This window comes from Somniosus microcephalus, chromosome 27 (genome assembly GCF_052327205.1).
Source record: "Somniosus microcephalus isolate GS21.2 chromosome 27, FLI_Smic_1.0, whole genome shotgun sequence".
Classification (NCBI taxonomy): Eukaryota; Metazoa; Chordata; class Chondrichthyes; order Squaliformes; family Somniosidae; genus Somniosus; species Somniosus microcephalus.
In genome coordinates this window covers 14,531,830-14,548,082 of record NC_141013.1, presented here as the reverse complement: position 1 = coordinate 14,548,082, position 16,253 = coordinate 14,531,830, and the positions used below count along the sequence as shown (strand labels likewise).

Sequence of the window (16,253 nt, the reverse complement as noted above, 5' to 3'; positions counted from 1 at the left end):
ATATTTACCTCTCGATTTGACTATTCCAATGCACTCCTGGCTGGGCTCCCACGTTTTACCCTACGTAAACTTGACATCACCAAATTTCAGCTGCCCGTGTCCTAACTCGCACCAAGTCCCATTCACCCATCACCCCATGGCTCGCTGACCTACATTGGCTCCCGGTTAAGCAATGCCTCGATTTTAAAATTCTCATCGTTTTTTTCAAATCCCTCCAAGGCCTCGCCCCTCCCTATCTCTGCATTCTCTTCCAGCCCTACAACCCTCCGAGATCTCTGCACTCCTCCAATTCTGGCCTCTTGCGCATCCCCGATTTTAATCGCTCCACCAATGGCGCTCATGCCTTCAGCTGCCGAGGCCATTAGCTCTGGAATTCCCTCCCTAAACCTCCCCGCCTCTCTACCTCCCTTTCTTCCTTTAAGACGCTCCTTAAAACCTACCTCTTTTACCAAGCTTCTGCCCTAATATCTCCTTATGTGGCTCGTGTCAAATTTTCTTTTATAACACTCCTGTGAAGCGCCTCGGGATGTTTTACTACATTTGTTGTTGTTGTTGTTGTTGAGGGGAAAAAGTTGAGCGCTTTAGCTTAGAGCTAAATTGGCTGCCCAGGGAGGCAGTGGAAGCAAACGGTTTGTATAATTTTACAGGAGAATTAGATAGATAACTGAGGTAGTGGACAATGGATAGGTCATTGCGACCGGCTGATGGACTGCAAAGTCTTTTCCGTTTTATGAACATCATTTTCAAATTGAGACACAACAACAGCAAAACACTGAGCCAAAAAAAGGATTTATTAGGAGGAGTGACTAAAAGCTTACTCAGAGAGGTGGGGTTTAAGGAGGGAGGGGGAAGGCGGCGAGGTTTAAGGAGGGAATTCCAGAGTTTAGGGGTTAGATGGCTGTAGGCACAATGTTGGGGTGAAGAGAATGGGGGATGCAAGGTTGAAATAAGTAGCACAGGAGCAAGCTAAATTAATAATAATGATTAGATAAAAAAAATGGAAATTCTGGAATCTGAAACAAAACAGGAAAGGTTTCAAAACTCAGATGGAATGAAGCGTGTGCTTTGCTTACCCAGATACCCTTTGGTAACCATTAATCTGTGTATATCACCCTAACTGTTCTCTGTAACTGCATCTGTAATTATTCAAGATTAAAATTCCTCACTTGATCTACTTTACTAAACACAGCATGGAAGTACGGAGTAATACCTTGTCCATCAAACATTAACAAAAGTTTAATGTTATCGTTATTCTTGGACAAAGTGCAAAAGTTTTACTCCAGGGCACTTTTCAGTAAACAAAACTTGTAAATTGCCCAGGCATAATATAGTTGAGACCCAGCCACTAGAGTTGAATGAATTTGGCATGCACGCTGATGACACCCAGCTCTGCCTCATAGGGGATTCTATTGTAAGGGGAATAGATAGGCGTTTCTGTGGCTGCAAATGAGGCTCCAGGATGGTATGTTGCCTCCCTGGTGCAAGGGTCAAGGATGTCTCGGAGCGGCTGCAGAGCATTTTGGAAGGGGAGGGTGAACAGGCAGTTGTCGTGGTGCATATAGGTACCAACGATATAGGTAAAAACTGGGATGAGGTCCTAAAAGCTGAATATAGGGAGTTAGGAGGTGAATTAAAAAATAGGACCTCAAAGGTAGTAATCTCAGGATTGCTACCAGTGCCACATGCTAGTCAGAGTAGAAATAGAAGGATATTTCAGATGAATACGTGGCTAGAGGAATGGTGCAAGGGGGAGGGATTCAAATTCCTGGGACATTGGAACCGGTTCTGGGGGAGGTGGGACCAGAACAAACTGGACGGTTTGCACCTGGGCAGGACCAGGACCGATGTCCTAGGGGGAGTGTTTGCTAGTGCTTTTGGGGAGGGTTTAAACTAAAATGGCAGGGGGTTGGGAACCTGTGCAGAGAGACAGAGGAAAGGGAAACGAGGATAGAAGCAAAAGACAGGAAGGAGAAAAGCAAAAGTGGCAGTCAGAGAAATCAAGGGTTTAAATCAAACATGGCCACAGTAAATAATAATTCTAAAAGGTCTAAGAGTGTTAAAAAAACAAGCCTGAAGGCTTTGTGTCTTAATGTGAGGAGCATTCGTAATAAGGTGGATGAATTAGCTGCGCAAATAGATGTAAACGGATATGATATGATTGGGATTACGGAAACATGGTTCCAGGGTGACCAAGGCTGGGAACTCAACATCCAGGGGTATTCAATATTCAGGAAAGACAGGCAAAAAGGAAAAGGAGGTGGGGTAGCATTGCTGGTTAAAGAGGAGATTAACACAATTGTAAGAAAGGACATTAGCTCTGATGATGTGGAATCTGTATGGGTAGAGCTGAGAAATACCAAGGGGCAGAAAACATTAGTGGGAGTTGTATACAGACCCCCAAACAGTAATGCGGAGGTTGGGGATGGCATTAAACGGGAAATTAGAGACATGTGCAATAAGGGCACAGCAGTTATCATGGGTGACTTTAATCTACATATAGATTGGACTAACCAAATTAGTAACAATACTGTGGAGGAGGAATTCCTGGACTGCATACGGGATGGGTTCCTGGACCAATATGTCGAGGAACCAACTAGAGATCAGGCCATCTTAGACTGGGTATTATGTAATGAGAAAGGAATAATTAGCAATCTTGTTGTGTGAGTCCCCTTGGGGCGGAGCAATCATAATATGATAGAATTCTTCATTAAGATTGAGAGTGAAGTAGTTGACTCAGAGACTAGGGTCCTAAATTTAAATAAAGGAAACTACGATGGTATGAGGCGAGAGTTGGGTAGGACTGATTGGGGAATTGAAAGGATTCGCAAATTTCATGTCTCCCCCGAGGATTTACTTTTGGCTTATTAAAGAAGCCCTGGTTGGACTGAGTTTGGAATCCAGGGCTCAACAAGATGGCTGCGGTCAGCCTCATGGCCAAAGCCTGTAAGTTTCAGTTTGGACGGACAAACTTGTATTCTGATGACTGTGAGAAGGAATTTTCCAGAACTTGAATGCAGACAGACCTTCTGCATTTATGCATGAGAAACAAACCCAGTGGCATTCGGGCTTCTGATTAAAAGCCATCAAAGTTGTTTGCACAAACAATCAACAGCAGTCAGGGCCTATTGAATATGTAGTGGGACAAGCTCAGCAGCATTCAGGCCTTCGTTTAGAGAACACCAACACTGTTTACAAACGATCAACGGGGCATTCAGACGGGAATGGCCCCATCACGAAACCAGTTGGACAAAGGGGAACACTGATGACATCAGTAAAACCGATTACCGGCCATCCAGGTCGATGGGCCCAGATCGGTACCTTTTGTATAAGTTTCAATACGTCCAGATTAGACAAAAGAAATGAGCTGATCTGGCGGGAGATAAGGGCTACCGGGAAGGGTATAACTAGTCCCTCAGGAAGCCGTATCACTCTCTCTCTCTCTCTCCTGCCTCACCTCCGGTGCCCTGCCTTACCATCAACCCAGCAAAAAGGACCGTCAATGAAGAGCCCGTCCAGGGAAATAGAATACCCGCAGTTACGTTTAAATTACTGGGGTATCTCTGCTTTGGGGCGGTGAAAACCTAAGACATCGGCAGACAACAGGGCACGGAGCAGGCGTTTCAACATCCTAGACTGGTGAGCATCAATTTTCTGGCCCATCACAAGATAACCTAGATAGGTGTAAAGGGTGGGAGTTAAGGGGAATTGCTAAAGTGTCATTTTAGTCATTTTCCCTCGATGTGTCCGTTTCTCCTCCCCCATTAAGTGTAATTGTGCTGCATCCATAGTGATTTTCTCTGTATAGTAATTGTTCTCTAATTTAATAAACATTGGTTTTCTTTGCACCGAACCACTGGTCTCATTTGTCTATATCGCTACTTGTAAATAAGTCCGGTGCTCAGAACCAAAAAGGGGAAGCGATTCGAACCGCACGGGGCTGGAGCAGCTCAGACACACGACTGACTGACCAGACACAAACCCCAAACCAAAAACCCCCTACAGAATGTTACTCAAAGGGTTGACGGTGGATAGGCAATGGCAAACATTTAAAGATCGCATGAATGAACTACAGAATTTGTTCATCCCTGTTTGGCATAAAAATAAAACAAAATAGGTGACTCAACCATGGCTAACAAGGGAAATTAGATAGCATAAGATCCAAGGAGAGGACATATAAATCGGCCAGAAAAAGCAGTAAACCTGAGGATTGGGAGCAGTTTAGGATTCAGCAAAGGAGGACAAAGGGACTAATTAAGAGGGGGAAAATAGAGTATGAGAGTAAGCTTTCAGGGAACATAAAAACTGACTGTCAAAGCTTCTATAGATATGTGGAGAGAAAAAGATTGGTGAAGTCAAGCGTAGGTCCCTTGCAGTCAGAATCAAGGGAATTTATAATGGGGAACAAAGAAATGGCAGTCCAATTAAATACATACTTTGGCTCTGTCTTCACAAAGAAGGACACAAATAACCTCCCAGAGATGTCGGGGAACATAGGGTCTAATGAGAGGGAGGAACTGACTGGAATCACTATTTGTAGGGAAATGGTGTTAGGGAAATTGATGGGATTAAAGGCCGATAAATCCCCAGGGCCTGATAATCTACATCCTATGGTACTTAAGGAAGTGGCCCTAGAAATAGTAGATGCATTGCTGGTCATCTTCCAAAATTCTATAGACTGTGGAATCGTTCCCATGGATTGGAGGGTAGCTAATGTTACCCCACTATTCAAAAAAGGTGGTAGAGAGAAAACGGGGAATTATAGACCAGTAAGCCTGACATCGGTAGTGGGGAAAATGCTAGAGTCCATTATAAAAGATGTAATAGCAGAGCACTTGGAAAACAGTGACAGGATTGGACAAAGTCAACATGGATTTACAAAAGGTAAATCATGCTTGACTAATCTACTGGAATTTTTTGAGGATGTAACTGGTAGAATAAATAAGGGAGAACCAGTGGATGTGCTGTATTTGGACTTTCAGAAGGCTTTCGATAAGGTCCCGCATAAGAGATTAGCGTGTAAAGTTAAGGCACATGGGATTGGGGGCAAGATACTTACTTGGACAGAGAACTGGTTGGCAGACAGGAAGCAAAGAGTTGGAATAAACGGGTCTTTTCCCGAGTGGCAGGCAGTGACTAGTGGGGTACCACAAGGATCGGTGCTAGGACCCCAGCTATTCACAATATATATTAATGATCTAGATGAGGGAACTAGATGTAATATCTCCAAGTTTGCAGATGACACAAAGCTGGGTGGGCATGTGTGCTGTGAGGAGGATGCCGAGAAACTCCAGTATGATTTGGACAGGTTGGGTGATTGGGCAGATGCATGGCAGATGCAGTATAATGTGGATAAATGCGAGGTTATCCACTTTGGTGGCAAAATCAGGAAGGCAGATTATTATCTGAACGGCAATAGCTTGGGAGAAGGGGAAGTGCAACGAGATCTGGGTGTCCTTGTGCACCAGTCGCTGAAGGTAAGCATGCAGGTGCAGCAGGCGGTTAAGAAGGCAAATGGTATGTTGGCCTTCGTAGCGGGAGGGTTCGAGTACAGGAACAAGAATGTCTTGCTGCAGTTGTACAGGGCCTTGGTGAGACCACACCTTGAGTATTGGGTGCAGTTTTGGTCGCCTTATCTGAGGAAGGATGTTCTTGCCATGAAGGGAGTGCAGCGAAGATTCACCAGACTGATACCTGGGATGGCAGGAATGACGTATGAGGAGAGATTGGGTCGATTGGGCTTATACTCGCTGGAGTGTGAGAGGGGATCTCATTGTAACTTATAAAATTCTAACAGGACGAGACAGACTAGATGCAGGAAGGATGTTCCCGATGGCGGGGGAGTCCAGAACCAGGGGTCACAGTCTAAGGATAAGGGATAAGCCATTTAGGACAGAGATGAGGAGGAATTTCTTCACCCAGAGAGTGGTGAACCTGTGGAATTCTCTACCACAGAAGGCAGTTGAGGCCATTTCATTAAATATATTCAAGAAGGAGTTAGATATATTTCTTAAGGCTAAAGGGATCAAGGGATATGGGGAGCAGGCGGGGGCAGGGTACTGAGTTTGGATGATCAGCCAGGATCTCATTGAATGGCGGAGCAGGCTCGAGGGGCTGAATGGCCTACTCCTGCTCCTATCTTCTATGTTTCTATGTTTCTAGGACATTTTGCTACATTAATGGTGCTATATAAATACAAGTTGTTTTTGTTGAAAGCAGAAATTGTAAAAAATTGGCAGCAATTTACATCATTTGTATTCACTTTATTTATTCACAAAATATAAAAATTGTAATAATTGCAGAATGGGGAATATATATTTATCAAGGATTATTAATTTTAACAGTATTTTTTAAGTTTTCTTGGGGGAGGCAAAAAATTTCGAGCCAGCCAGGAGTCGAACCTAGAATCTTCTGATCCGTAGTCAGACGCGTTATCCATTGCGCCACTGGCCCATAGGAAAATTAACTACATTTGGGCTTAGGAACTCGCTGCAAATGGTTTTGTTATTCAAATGAAGAGCTTTTTCTCGTTACCTTTGTTCAACGACCGGCAAACAGCCGATTAAAAACCCCCGATTCAGAATCAATTTTAATGAAATACAGTTATTGGGGACCGTGCTTTAGATTTTTTGAACTCAGGTCACCAATTCAAACAAAATACCCAGAGAATGTGTTTGAAACTGTTTTTGTTTCCTCCTGTCATTCGATTGGCATGAAGTGCATTTAATTTATTGCTGGCCGCAATTAATCTCCCGGAGCTGCTTGTTTTTGGATTCAGCTGCCATTTTATTTGAATAAACTTCATTCATCCGAATGGGTCGCAGCAACGGACCAATCGACAGGGCCTAATTGTCGATTGACAGATTTGCTGTCCAATGGCAGTGAGGGGACCAGTGAAAGGGCGGGGCGGGTCATCGTTTGTCGTCTGTTTTTAGCGGATTGGATACGGTCTGGACCAATGAGAGGAGAGGATGGGCTGAGTGCTGGCCAATGGGGAGGCTGTGTTTGCGCGGGAGGTGTGATGGCGGTGTTGCCCGTCTGAGCCGGAGCCTGGGAACAGGTAACACTGAGGGGCGGGAATACGCGGGGCGGACGGGTGTTAAAGCCTTTGCCTCTGCCTCTGGCAGGCAGGGCTCGGTACCTCAGTCTCACTCAGTTCTGGGTGTGTTTGTGTATGTAGAAGGGGCTGTCTTTCTGCCTGCGGAGAGTGCAGCTGCTGCACGGCATTTGCATTAATGCCTCAGGCAAGCAACATGGTAACCCCCCCCACCAATCTTCTCGAGTCACCTCTGTGCCAGGGCGACCCCCTTATCCCCCAGTCTGTTTGTGCCAGGGGTGACCCTCTTCCCTCACTGCCAGGTGTGACCCTCTTCCCTCACTGTGCCAGGTGTGACCCTCTTCCCTCACTGTGCCAGGTGTGACCCTCTTCCCTCACTGTGCCAGGTGTGACCCTCTTCCCTCACTGTGCCAGGGGTGACCCTCTTCCCTCACTGTGCCAGGGGTGACCCTCTTCCCTCACTGTGCCAGGGGTGACCCTCTTCCCTCACTGTGCCAGGCATGACCCTCTTCCCTCACTGTGCCAGGGGTGACCCTCTTCCCTCACTGTGCCAGGGGTGACCCTGCTCTCACTGTGCCAGGGTGATTTCCCACTAGTTTGCCAGGGTGACCTGCTTTCACACTCTTGTCGATCTGGTTTTGGGGATGACCATCTGGTGATTTTACTGAACCAGAAATGCTAGAACTCTGAAATAAAAATAGAAAATGTAGGCAGGTTAGCCATCATTTGCAATAGAAATGATATGCTAATGTTTTCAGTTGAACCCTTCATCAGAGCTCAATTATGTTTGCAATCAGTCTCACTTAAAGGGTATGTTTTGAATTTTATTCAGATAAATTAGAATTTATTTGTGAATATATGATTTAGAATTACAGTGGCAGGTTAGGTTATAAATAGAAGTGTGTGGAGTTATTTACTTGCATTGGATTCCTGTGGTGTCTCCTGCTACGTTGCACCCAGATCAAGTGTTGCATGACAGGAAACACATATCAGGCTGATGTGAATCTGGTTACTTCACTTAGGAATCAAAAGTTTGTACATACCTGGGGAAAGTATTTAATAACTCCCAGTGGCTGATTATGCCCGTGCAGCTCTCGAATCAAATCCTGGGTCTCATGTATGGTTAGATTGATCATGACCTGAATTGACTATACTTAAAAGGGGGTGCATTACTGTATCGGGATACAACCTGCTTAGAAAGTTACTGAAATAGTGATGCTGTGTTGGCTGTCTCATTTACAGGAAACTTTGTGATATCCGGCACCGACGGGACTGAGCTGTTGCCGTGCCATCAAAACTGCCGGACAAACCGGCGCTAATGTTAAAACATACGGAAGCTTTTGAGCTCCGTATCTAGCAACAAACCCTGTTGCTTAGCTTCTAAACAGTCGGCCGTAGCTTGCAAGCGTCTCTGTAGCTAAGCAACAGCTTTAGCTAGACCTTGCAGAGCCTGACTGGTGGAAAAAAAAGCAACGAAAAGAAAAAACACCAACTGAACCGACTCCTGAATTTTGCTGGTGGCTCGAGCATTCCGGACAGTTAACCTCCGGATAAACCAAAGTTTCCTGTATGTCGTTAATATTTAAATCTTGTCACCGAGATTGTTCCAAAAAGATGAATTTCAGGAAAACTTGTGTTCCCTCAATAGATTATTAAAAATTATTTTGACCGACTTGGACGTTGTGTACATGCAACTAATATTTGGCTTCTGCCAAAATATATGATAAACTAGCAAAAGAGTATAATGGTAACATATCCACTTTGTACCCTAAGGTTTAATACGTTTGTTTGTATGATTTACCTATCTGTGGTACATAATTCAACAGAGATCAACAATGTCCTGTAAATAGTACTTTGAGGGTAGTATTATCTTACTAACATATAGAAGGCAATGGTTGTCGGTCTTCTGCCTTGTCTATCAATTGGTTGTATTCTGAAATTATTGTTTGTTACCTTCATCAGTCCCAATGAAATTTATAATGACATCTGCTTCTCTGGAATATGGGCCCCGTGCTGCTTACTTCATGTTGGGCTTTCCCTATGCTTCAGGGAAAGGCCCCCTGCGAATGTCATTGTAGTTTAGGATTTTACACAACTGGACTGCATGCCCACCAATTTATTCTGATTTTAATTAAAATAAAGATTTTTTGCATATTGCCTGATAACGACACTCCAGTACAGTGTGCTGCATTGTCAGAGTTGGTGTCCTTCGTATGAGACGTTAAACCAGAGGTCTATCTTTGTGTTGTGGCACATTCGTACAGCATGTGCCTATTTTAAGCAACTAACAGATTTTATCCTCCCTGTTTTCTTCACAATTGATCAGAGAAAATTCACATTACGAGTTTATTGTTTCACAGAAAATTGTCAGGGATAACTCCGATTTATATTTGCACTGTTCAAAGAAGGGCAGCGAGTTCTCCGGGTACTTTGGCCAATATCCTTCCTTCAACCAAGAAAGAAAGAAAGAGAGAGAACGAAAGAAAAACAGATAATCCGTTTAACGTCTCATTTGAAAGACGGCACCTTCAACAGTGCAGTATGCCCTCAGTACTGCGCTGAAGTGTCGGCCTGGATGATGTGCTCAAGTCCCTAGAGTGGGACTTGAACTAGATGAACTCGTCATTCATCTCATTGTTCTTTGAGTTCTTGTTGTATTAGTTCATTGTATGTGAAGCGTCTTGAGATATTTCTGAAAGATGTGGTAAGGCATTCTATTAAATGCAGGTCTTTCTATTAAATACTAAACTAGTTTTTTTTTGGTTAGGTATGTTCAATAATTTTAGTGTTGATTTGATGTGAGTTGAGATGGATCAGAAGATTTTGGATTTGGCAACAGCTGAGGATCTGGAAGGATTGCAGGAATGCCTGCAGCGTATGAAGGAGCAGGAGGTGAGCGATTGCTGTGGTTCCTTGGGTTCTGCAATGCAGCAGTGAAGTCCAGTGGGATTAAAATGTATTTATTTTTAATTAAAATGAATGTGTTTTTTTTTTAACTTCAAATGGTATGGTATGCTGCATTCAAATATAAACTTAAAAAGTACAAATATCAGAATATTGTCCCCCTTTTTACAAAAAGAAAAGCCAATTTTATTGAGCAAATACTTTACTGACTGGTTCATTTCCACCTGTATGATTCTGAAAACATTTGAGGGGATTTTCCCAGGTAGTGTAGTATACTTGGAAAAGTTTCCATCTGTAAATTCTGTTGGTGCTTTTTAAAGCGTATAATTGTTTATAGAACGCCTTGATTTTCAAATTCTCATCCTTGTTTTCAAATCCCTCCTTGGCCTCGCCCCTCCCTATCTCTGTAATCTGCTTCAGCCCCACAACCCCCGAGATATCTGCGCTCCTCTAATTCTGCCCTCTTGAGCTTCCCTGATTATAATCGCTCAACTATTGGTGGCCATGCCTTCAGCTGCCTAGGCCCTAAGCTCTGGAATTTCCTCCCTAAACCTCTCTACCTCTCCTCTTTTAAGATGCTTCTTAAAACCTGCCTCTTCGACCAAGCTTTTGGTCACCTGCCCTGATTTCTCTTTATGTGGCTCAGTGTCAAATATTTTGTCTTGTAACACTCCTGTGAAGCACCGTGGGACATTTTACTATGTTAAGGTGCTATATAAATACAAGTTGTTGTTATAGAAAAGGAATGTGTACATTAGTGTGATTTTATAGATGATGTGATTTACAGGAAACTTTGTGCTATCCGGAGGTTGAATGTCCGGCAGCTTCGATCTAACAGCAGAAATCAGCAGCCGTTTTGGTTAGGTTTTTTTTCTTCTCCTAGCATTCTTTTCACAGGCAGGCTCTGGAAAGCGTCTTTGTAGCTTAGCAACAGCTTCAGAGACGCTTCCAAGCTACTGGGCCGAGTGTTTACAAGCTGTTGCTGAGCAACAGTGTTTGTGGTCAGATACGGTAGGCTCTGGAAGGTGTCTCTGTATCTTAGCAACAGCTTCAGAGACGCTTCCATCTTATAAAATTGTTCATTTTTGTTCATTAGTCAACAGTCTAAAATTACACTTTGAATGTTGTTACTTCTCTTGTTACAGGTTGGTGCCCTAATAACACGGCATGCTTTGAAAGGGAAGGAGATTGGGATGCTTGTGAGAGCTATTTTTAAAGGTTAGTGCATCAAAAAGAGAGAACATTTTGCCTCGCACATTCCAGTTGTAAGCATGCAACAGATTCTACCCCCGCCCCCACCCTCTTTGTACTTGGTTGGAATAAATGCACATTGAAAGTTTATTGCATACAAAAAATGAACTGGGGACACATTTATATTTTCAGCAATATAAATGTATTAATATACCATTGAAGACAATTGAAAATGGCTTTTTACTGATTTAGCCCCAATAAATAAATGAACAAAATACATTTATAGCCGTGAGCCTGAATCTGGCTGTTCTTGTGTCTGCTGTGAATGGGATATCAAATTCTGGGCAGTTTTGCACTGCTTAATTGCACTTATTAAGCACAGCTAAGAAAGAAGTCTAGATTTGAATCCAGGTCCCAGCCTTGAAAGGACCGTGTGCTAACTCTCTGCTGCACCTGATCTCTCATCTCTTAACCGATGAATTCATTGAAATTTGGTGGAATGCTGATTTAGTACATCTTTTGTTTCCCTTTTATAGGTTCCCCATGTTCTCCGAATGAAGGAATTTGTCTGAGGCTTTTTGTTTACAAACACTGCATGCAGCTCGTTGAATCGGGAGACCTACAATCAGATACAGCAACAGACATGATTGGTTTGCTGATGCTTGAGGTAAATTATGAAATTGATAAAAGTTATACAGGTTATACACCCACTATCCCTTCTCCGAAAACCTTGGGACCAGCTGTGTTTCGGTTTTCGGAAATTTTCGGATTTCAGAAGGTATTATTTCAGACTGGGAAACTCTGAACATTAAATTAATTTGGTAATTAGTATTTGTATTTAATATAAATTTTAAAAGTTCAGGCTACCTCTTGCGACTGTTCCGTGTCTCATTCCCCTTCCTGCTTCTCTGTGCTGCTGCTCCCAGTCTGTTTACAGCTCCCCCTGCTCCGTATCTGAATTCCTTGACTTAGCGGGGGTCTGGGGCTCGACTGCCGCCGCCAGTTGTGGGAAAGCCGGATATCGGCTGACTCCTACGCTAAGCAGGCCCGCAAATCAGGTCAGAAAAGCATCGGCCGTGTCGGGTCATATCGTGCGCACGACTTGCGCTCCACAAAAAAACTTTCGGTTTTCAGAAGTGCGGATAAAGGATAGTCTACCTGTACAACTTACTAGCGAGAGATTTAATAATATTTGAAATATCTATTGTTCAGCAATATTTGTTTATTAACTGGTCCCTGGTCCCATATCACCCACCAGCCCAGAAACAAGTAGCCTAAAGAAAACCTTTAAGTGGCAAAAATGAGCGATCTGCCATGTGAGGATGGCAGTGTTTTGTGTTCTAACATAGCCATGTTATCTGATTGGAAATTCTGCTTCTGCAGTTGTTGCACTTGCTATTGACTCCCATTAGATTGCCTGAAAATTCACACAATGTCACACATTATAAGCTCCTCAGTTTTTCCCGTTAGGAGTAATCAATGTTCTGAGGAAAGGTTAACGAAGTAGATCTTGTTTTCTTTGTAAAAGTAAAAACTTTGAGGTGACCCAGTTGACGTTTTTGAGATTATGAAAGGAATTGACAAAATAATTGTTCACTGCAGGTGAAAGATTAAAAGACCAGAGAACACATTAAAAATAGAGAAGTCAAGTGGAAACTTGGCAACCAAAGTATGACAGAGTTGTGGGTTAGTTCACCGGGAAGGCTATTGAAGTGGACAGGATAAATTGGCTCAAGAGACAATTAGATGTGTTTCTAGTGAGAGAAGAGAATATGGTGCGAAACTTGGTGGGGTTGAGATCTCTTCTCTTCTTAGGCAGTCTCTCGAGGATGACTTGCTAAAAATGAATTCTCAGGTGACTGATGAGTCCAATGCGGGACCTACAGTCTCTGTCACAGGTGGGGCAGATGGTGGTTGAAGGGGCGGGTGGGTGGGGTGCTTGGGTTGACGTGCGCTCCTTGTGCTTCCTGCGCTTGGCTTCCGCTTGCTCCTGGCGAAGAGACTTGAGGTGTTCGGCGCCTTCCCGGATGCTTCTCCTCCACTTTGTGCGGTCTTGGGCCAGGGGTTCCCAGGTGTCGGGGGGGATGTTACACTTTTTCAAGGAGGCTTTGAGGGTGTCCTTGAAGCGTTTCCTCTGCCTACCTGGGGCTCTCTTGCCGTGTCGGAGCTCCGAGTAGAGCGCTTGTTTTGGGAGTCTCGTATCGGGCATGCGGACGATGTGACCTGTCAATCGGAGCTGATCGAGCGTGGTCAAAGCGTCGATGCTGGGGATGTTGGCCTGAGCGAGGACACTGACGTTGGTCCGCCTATCCTGACAATGGATTTGCAGGATCTTGCGGAGGCAGCTTTGGTGGTACCTCTCCAGTGCTTTGAGGTGCCTGCTGTACATGGTCCATGTCTCTGAGGCATACAGCAGGGCGGGTATGATGGGTTGAGTTCTATCAAAAGGCATGTGGACATGATGGCCTTTTGCTGTCCCCCAAAAATGATTTTTTTTTTAAACTAAATTTTGAAATGTATGTGTGTGTGTGTGTACAGAGGGGGGGGGGGTGTGTACAGAGGGGGGGGGGGGTGTGTACAGAGGGGGGGGGGGTGTGTACAGAGGGGGGGGGGTGTGTACAGAGGGGGGGGGGGTGTACAGAAGGGGGGGGGGGTGTACAGAGGGGGGGGGGTGTACAGAGGGGGGGGGGGGGTGTACAGAGGGGGGGGGGGTGTGTACAGAGGGGGGGGGGTGTGTACAGAGGGGGGGGGGTGTGTACAGAGGGGGGGGGGTGTGTACAGAGGGGGGGGGTGTGTACAGAGGGGGGGGGTGTGTACAGAGGGGGGGGGTGTGTACAGAGGGGGGGGGGTGTGTACAGAGGGGGGGGGGTGTGTACAGAGGGGGGGGGTGTGTACAGAGGGGGGGGGTGTGTACAGAGGGGGGGGGTGTGTACAGAGGGGGGGGGGGTGTGTACAGAGGGGGGGGGGTGTGTACAGAGGGGGGGGGTGTGTGTACAGAGGGGGGGGTGTGTGTACAGAGGGGGGGGTGTGTGTACAGAGGGGGGGGGTGTGTGTACAGAGGGGGGGGTGTGTGTACAGAGGGGGGGGTGTGTACAGAGGGGGGGGGGTGTGTACAGAGGGGGGGGGGTGTGTACAGAGGGGGGGGGTGTGTACAGAGGGGGGGGGGTGTGTACAGAGGGGGGGGGGTGTGTACAGAGGGGGGGGGTGTGTACAGAGGGGGGGGGTGTGTACAGAGGGGACAGAGGGGGGGGGGTGTGTACAGAGGGGGGGGGGGGGTGTGTACAGAGGGGGGGGGTGTGTGTACAGAGGGGGGGGGGTGTACAGAGGGGGGGGGTGTGTGTACAGAGGGGGGGGGGTGTGTACAGAGGGGGGGGTGTGTGTACAGAGGGGGGGGGGTGTGTACGGGGGGGGTGTGTGTACAGAGGGGGGGGTGTGTGTACAGAGGGGGGGGTGTGTGTACAGAGGGGGGGGGTGTGTACAGAGGGGGGGGGGGTGTGTACAGAGGGGGGGGTGTGTGTACAGAGGGGGGGGGGTGTACAGAGGGGGGGGGGGGTGTACAGAGGGGGTGTGTGTGTGTACAGAGGGGGGTGTGTGTGTGTACAGAGGGGGGGTGTGTGTGTACAGAGGGGGGGTGTGTGTGTACAGAGGGGGGTGTGTGTGTGTACAGAGGGGGGGGGTGTGTGTGTGTACAGAGGGGGGGGTGTGTGTGTACAGAAGGGGGGGGTGTGTGTGTACAGAGGGGGGGGTGTGTGTGTACAGAGGGGGGGGTGTGTGTGTACAGAGGGGGGGGTGTGTGTGTACAGAGGGGGGGGGGGTGTGTGTACAGAGGGGGGGGGGTGTGTGTACAGAGGGGGGGGGGGTGTGTACAGAGGGGGGGGGGTGTACAGAGGGGGGGGGTGTGTACAGAGGGGGGGGGTGTACAGAGGGGGGGGGTGTGTACAGAGGGGGGGGGGGTGTGTACAGAGGGGGGGGTGTGTACAGAGGTGGGGGGGGTGTGTACAGAGGTTGATCTGTGGGGACCTCAATTCAAGAACGGGCGAAGAACCAGACTTCACCAATAATCAGGGAAACAATTACGTATTCGGGAATAACCACTTTGACATCCCTTCCCTTCCATACAGGCATAACTGCGACAAGCAGTCAAATACCAACGGTAAACAGCTACTACAGCTCTGTCGAAACCTGGGTCTGTACATTGTCAATGGTAGGTTCATAGGAGACCTCCTAGGAAGATCGACCTACTGCTCACCTCTTGGCTGCAGCACAGTAGACTATATGATTACAGACTTGGACCCATCCTCTTTCAGAGCATTCACAGTCAAACCACAAACAACACTGTCAGATCACAGCCAAATTACTATGTTTCTCAAAAAGACAGAAACAAACAACATAGAAACACAACCCAGTAAACTGTACAACACCAAAAAATCGTACAGATGGGCCAAAAATGACACGGAAAAATACCAGAAAACAATTAGCAATGCATCAACTCAAGCTCTCTTAGACACCTTTCTGGATAACATATACACTCACAATAAAGAAGGTGTAAACCGGGCAGTTAGTAAACTAAACAATATTTTTGATAATTTGGCAACAAATGCAAACTTGAAAGCTCGCAAGAACAAACCCAAAACAAAAAACTATGAAAAATGGTTTGACCATGATTGCCATAACATGAGGAAAAAACTTAGAAAACTATCAAACCAAAAACACAGACATCCAGAAAACGAGGAATTACGCCTTACTTATTGTCAGACGCTAACACAATACAGAAACACACTCAGGACCAAAAAAGAGCAATTTATTAAGAATACACTCAGCTCCATGGAGGAATCCATTGAGTCGAATTGTTTCTGGGACAACTTGAAAACACTACACAAAAAACAACACGACGATTTGTCCATTCAAAATGGGGACACATGGGTAAACCACTTTGAAAAATTATACCAGAAAAACACACTAAGACCAGAGCAACACCAAATACGCAAAAAACTGGAAAAGCTTGAAATGGCCATAAAAGACAACCAAAACCCGCTAGACGCCATAATAACAGAAAAAGAACTTCTTGAAAAACTCAAGGACCTGCGACCAGGAAAAGCTTGTG

The 16,253-nt window shown here is 45.8% G+C and overlaps 1 protein-coding gene across 4 annotated transcripts in view; it reads left to right on the top strand.

Moving 5' to 3' along the window:
* Positions 1-6,988: 6,988 nt before the first annotated feature.
* fanci (FA complementation group I) overlaps positions 6,989-16,253 on the top strand; it is a 96,284-nt gene continuing 87,019 nt past the window's right edge. For all 4 annotated transcript variants that reach the window (XM_085968559.1, XM_085968558.1, XM_085968557.1 and 1 more), the window contains exons 1-4: positions 6,989-7,057; positions 9,822-9,946; positions 11,104-11,176; positions 11,686-11,816. In XM_085968559.1, the coding sequence (XP_085824685.1) occupies positions 9,863-9,946; positions 11,104-11,176; positions 11,686-11,816 (288 nt within the window). In that variant the 5' untranslated portion in view covers positions 6,989-7,057; positions 9,822-9,862. The remainder of the gene's footprint in view (positions 7,058-9,821; positions 9,947-11,103; positions 11,177-11,685; positions 11,817-16,253) is intronic.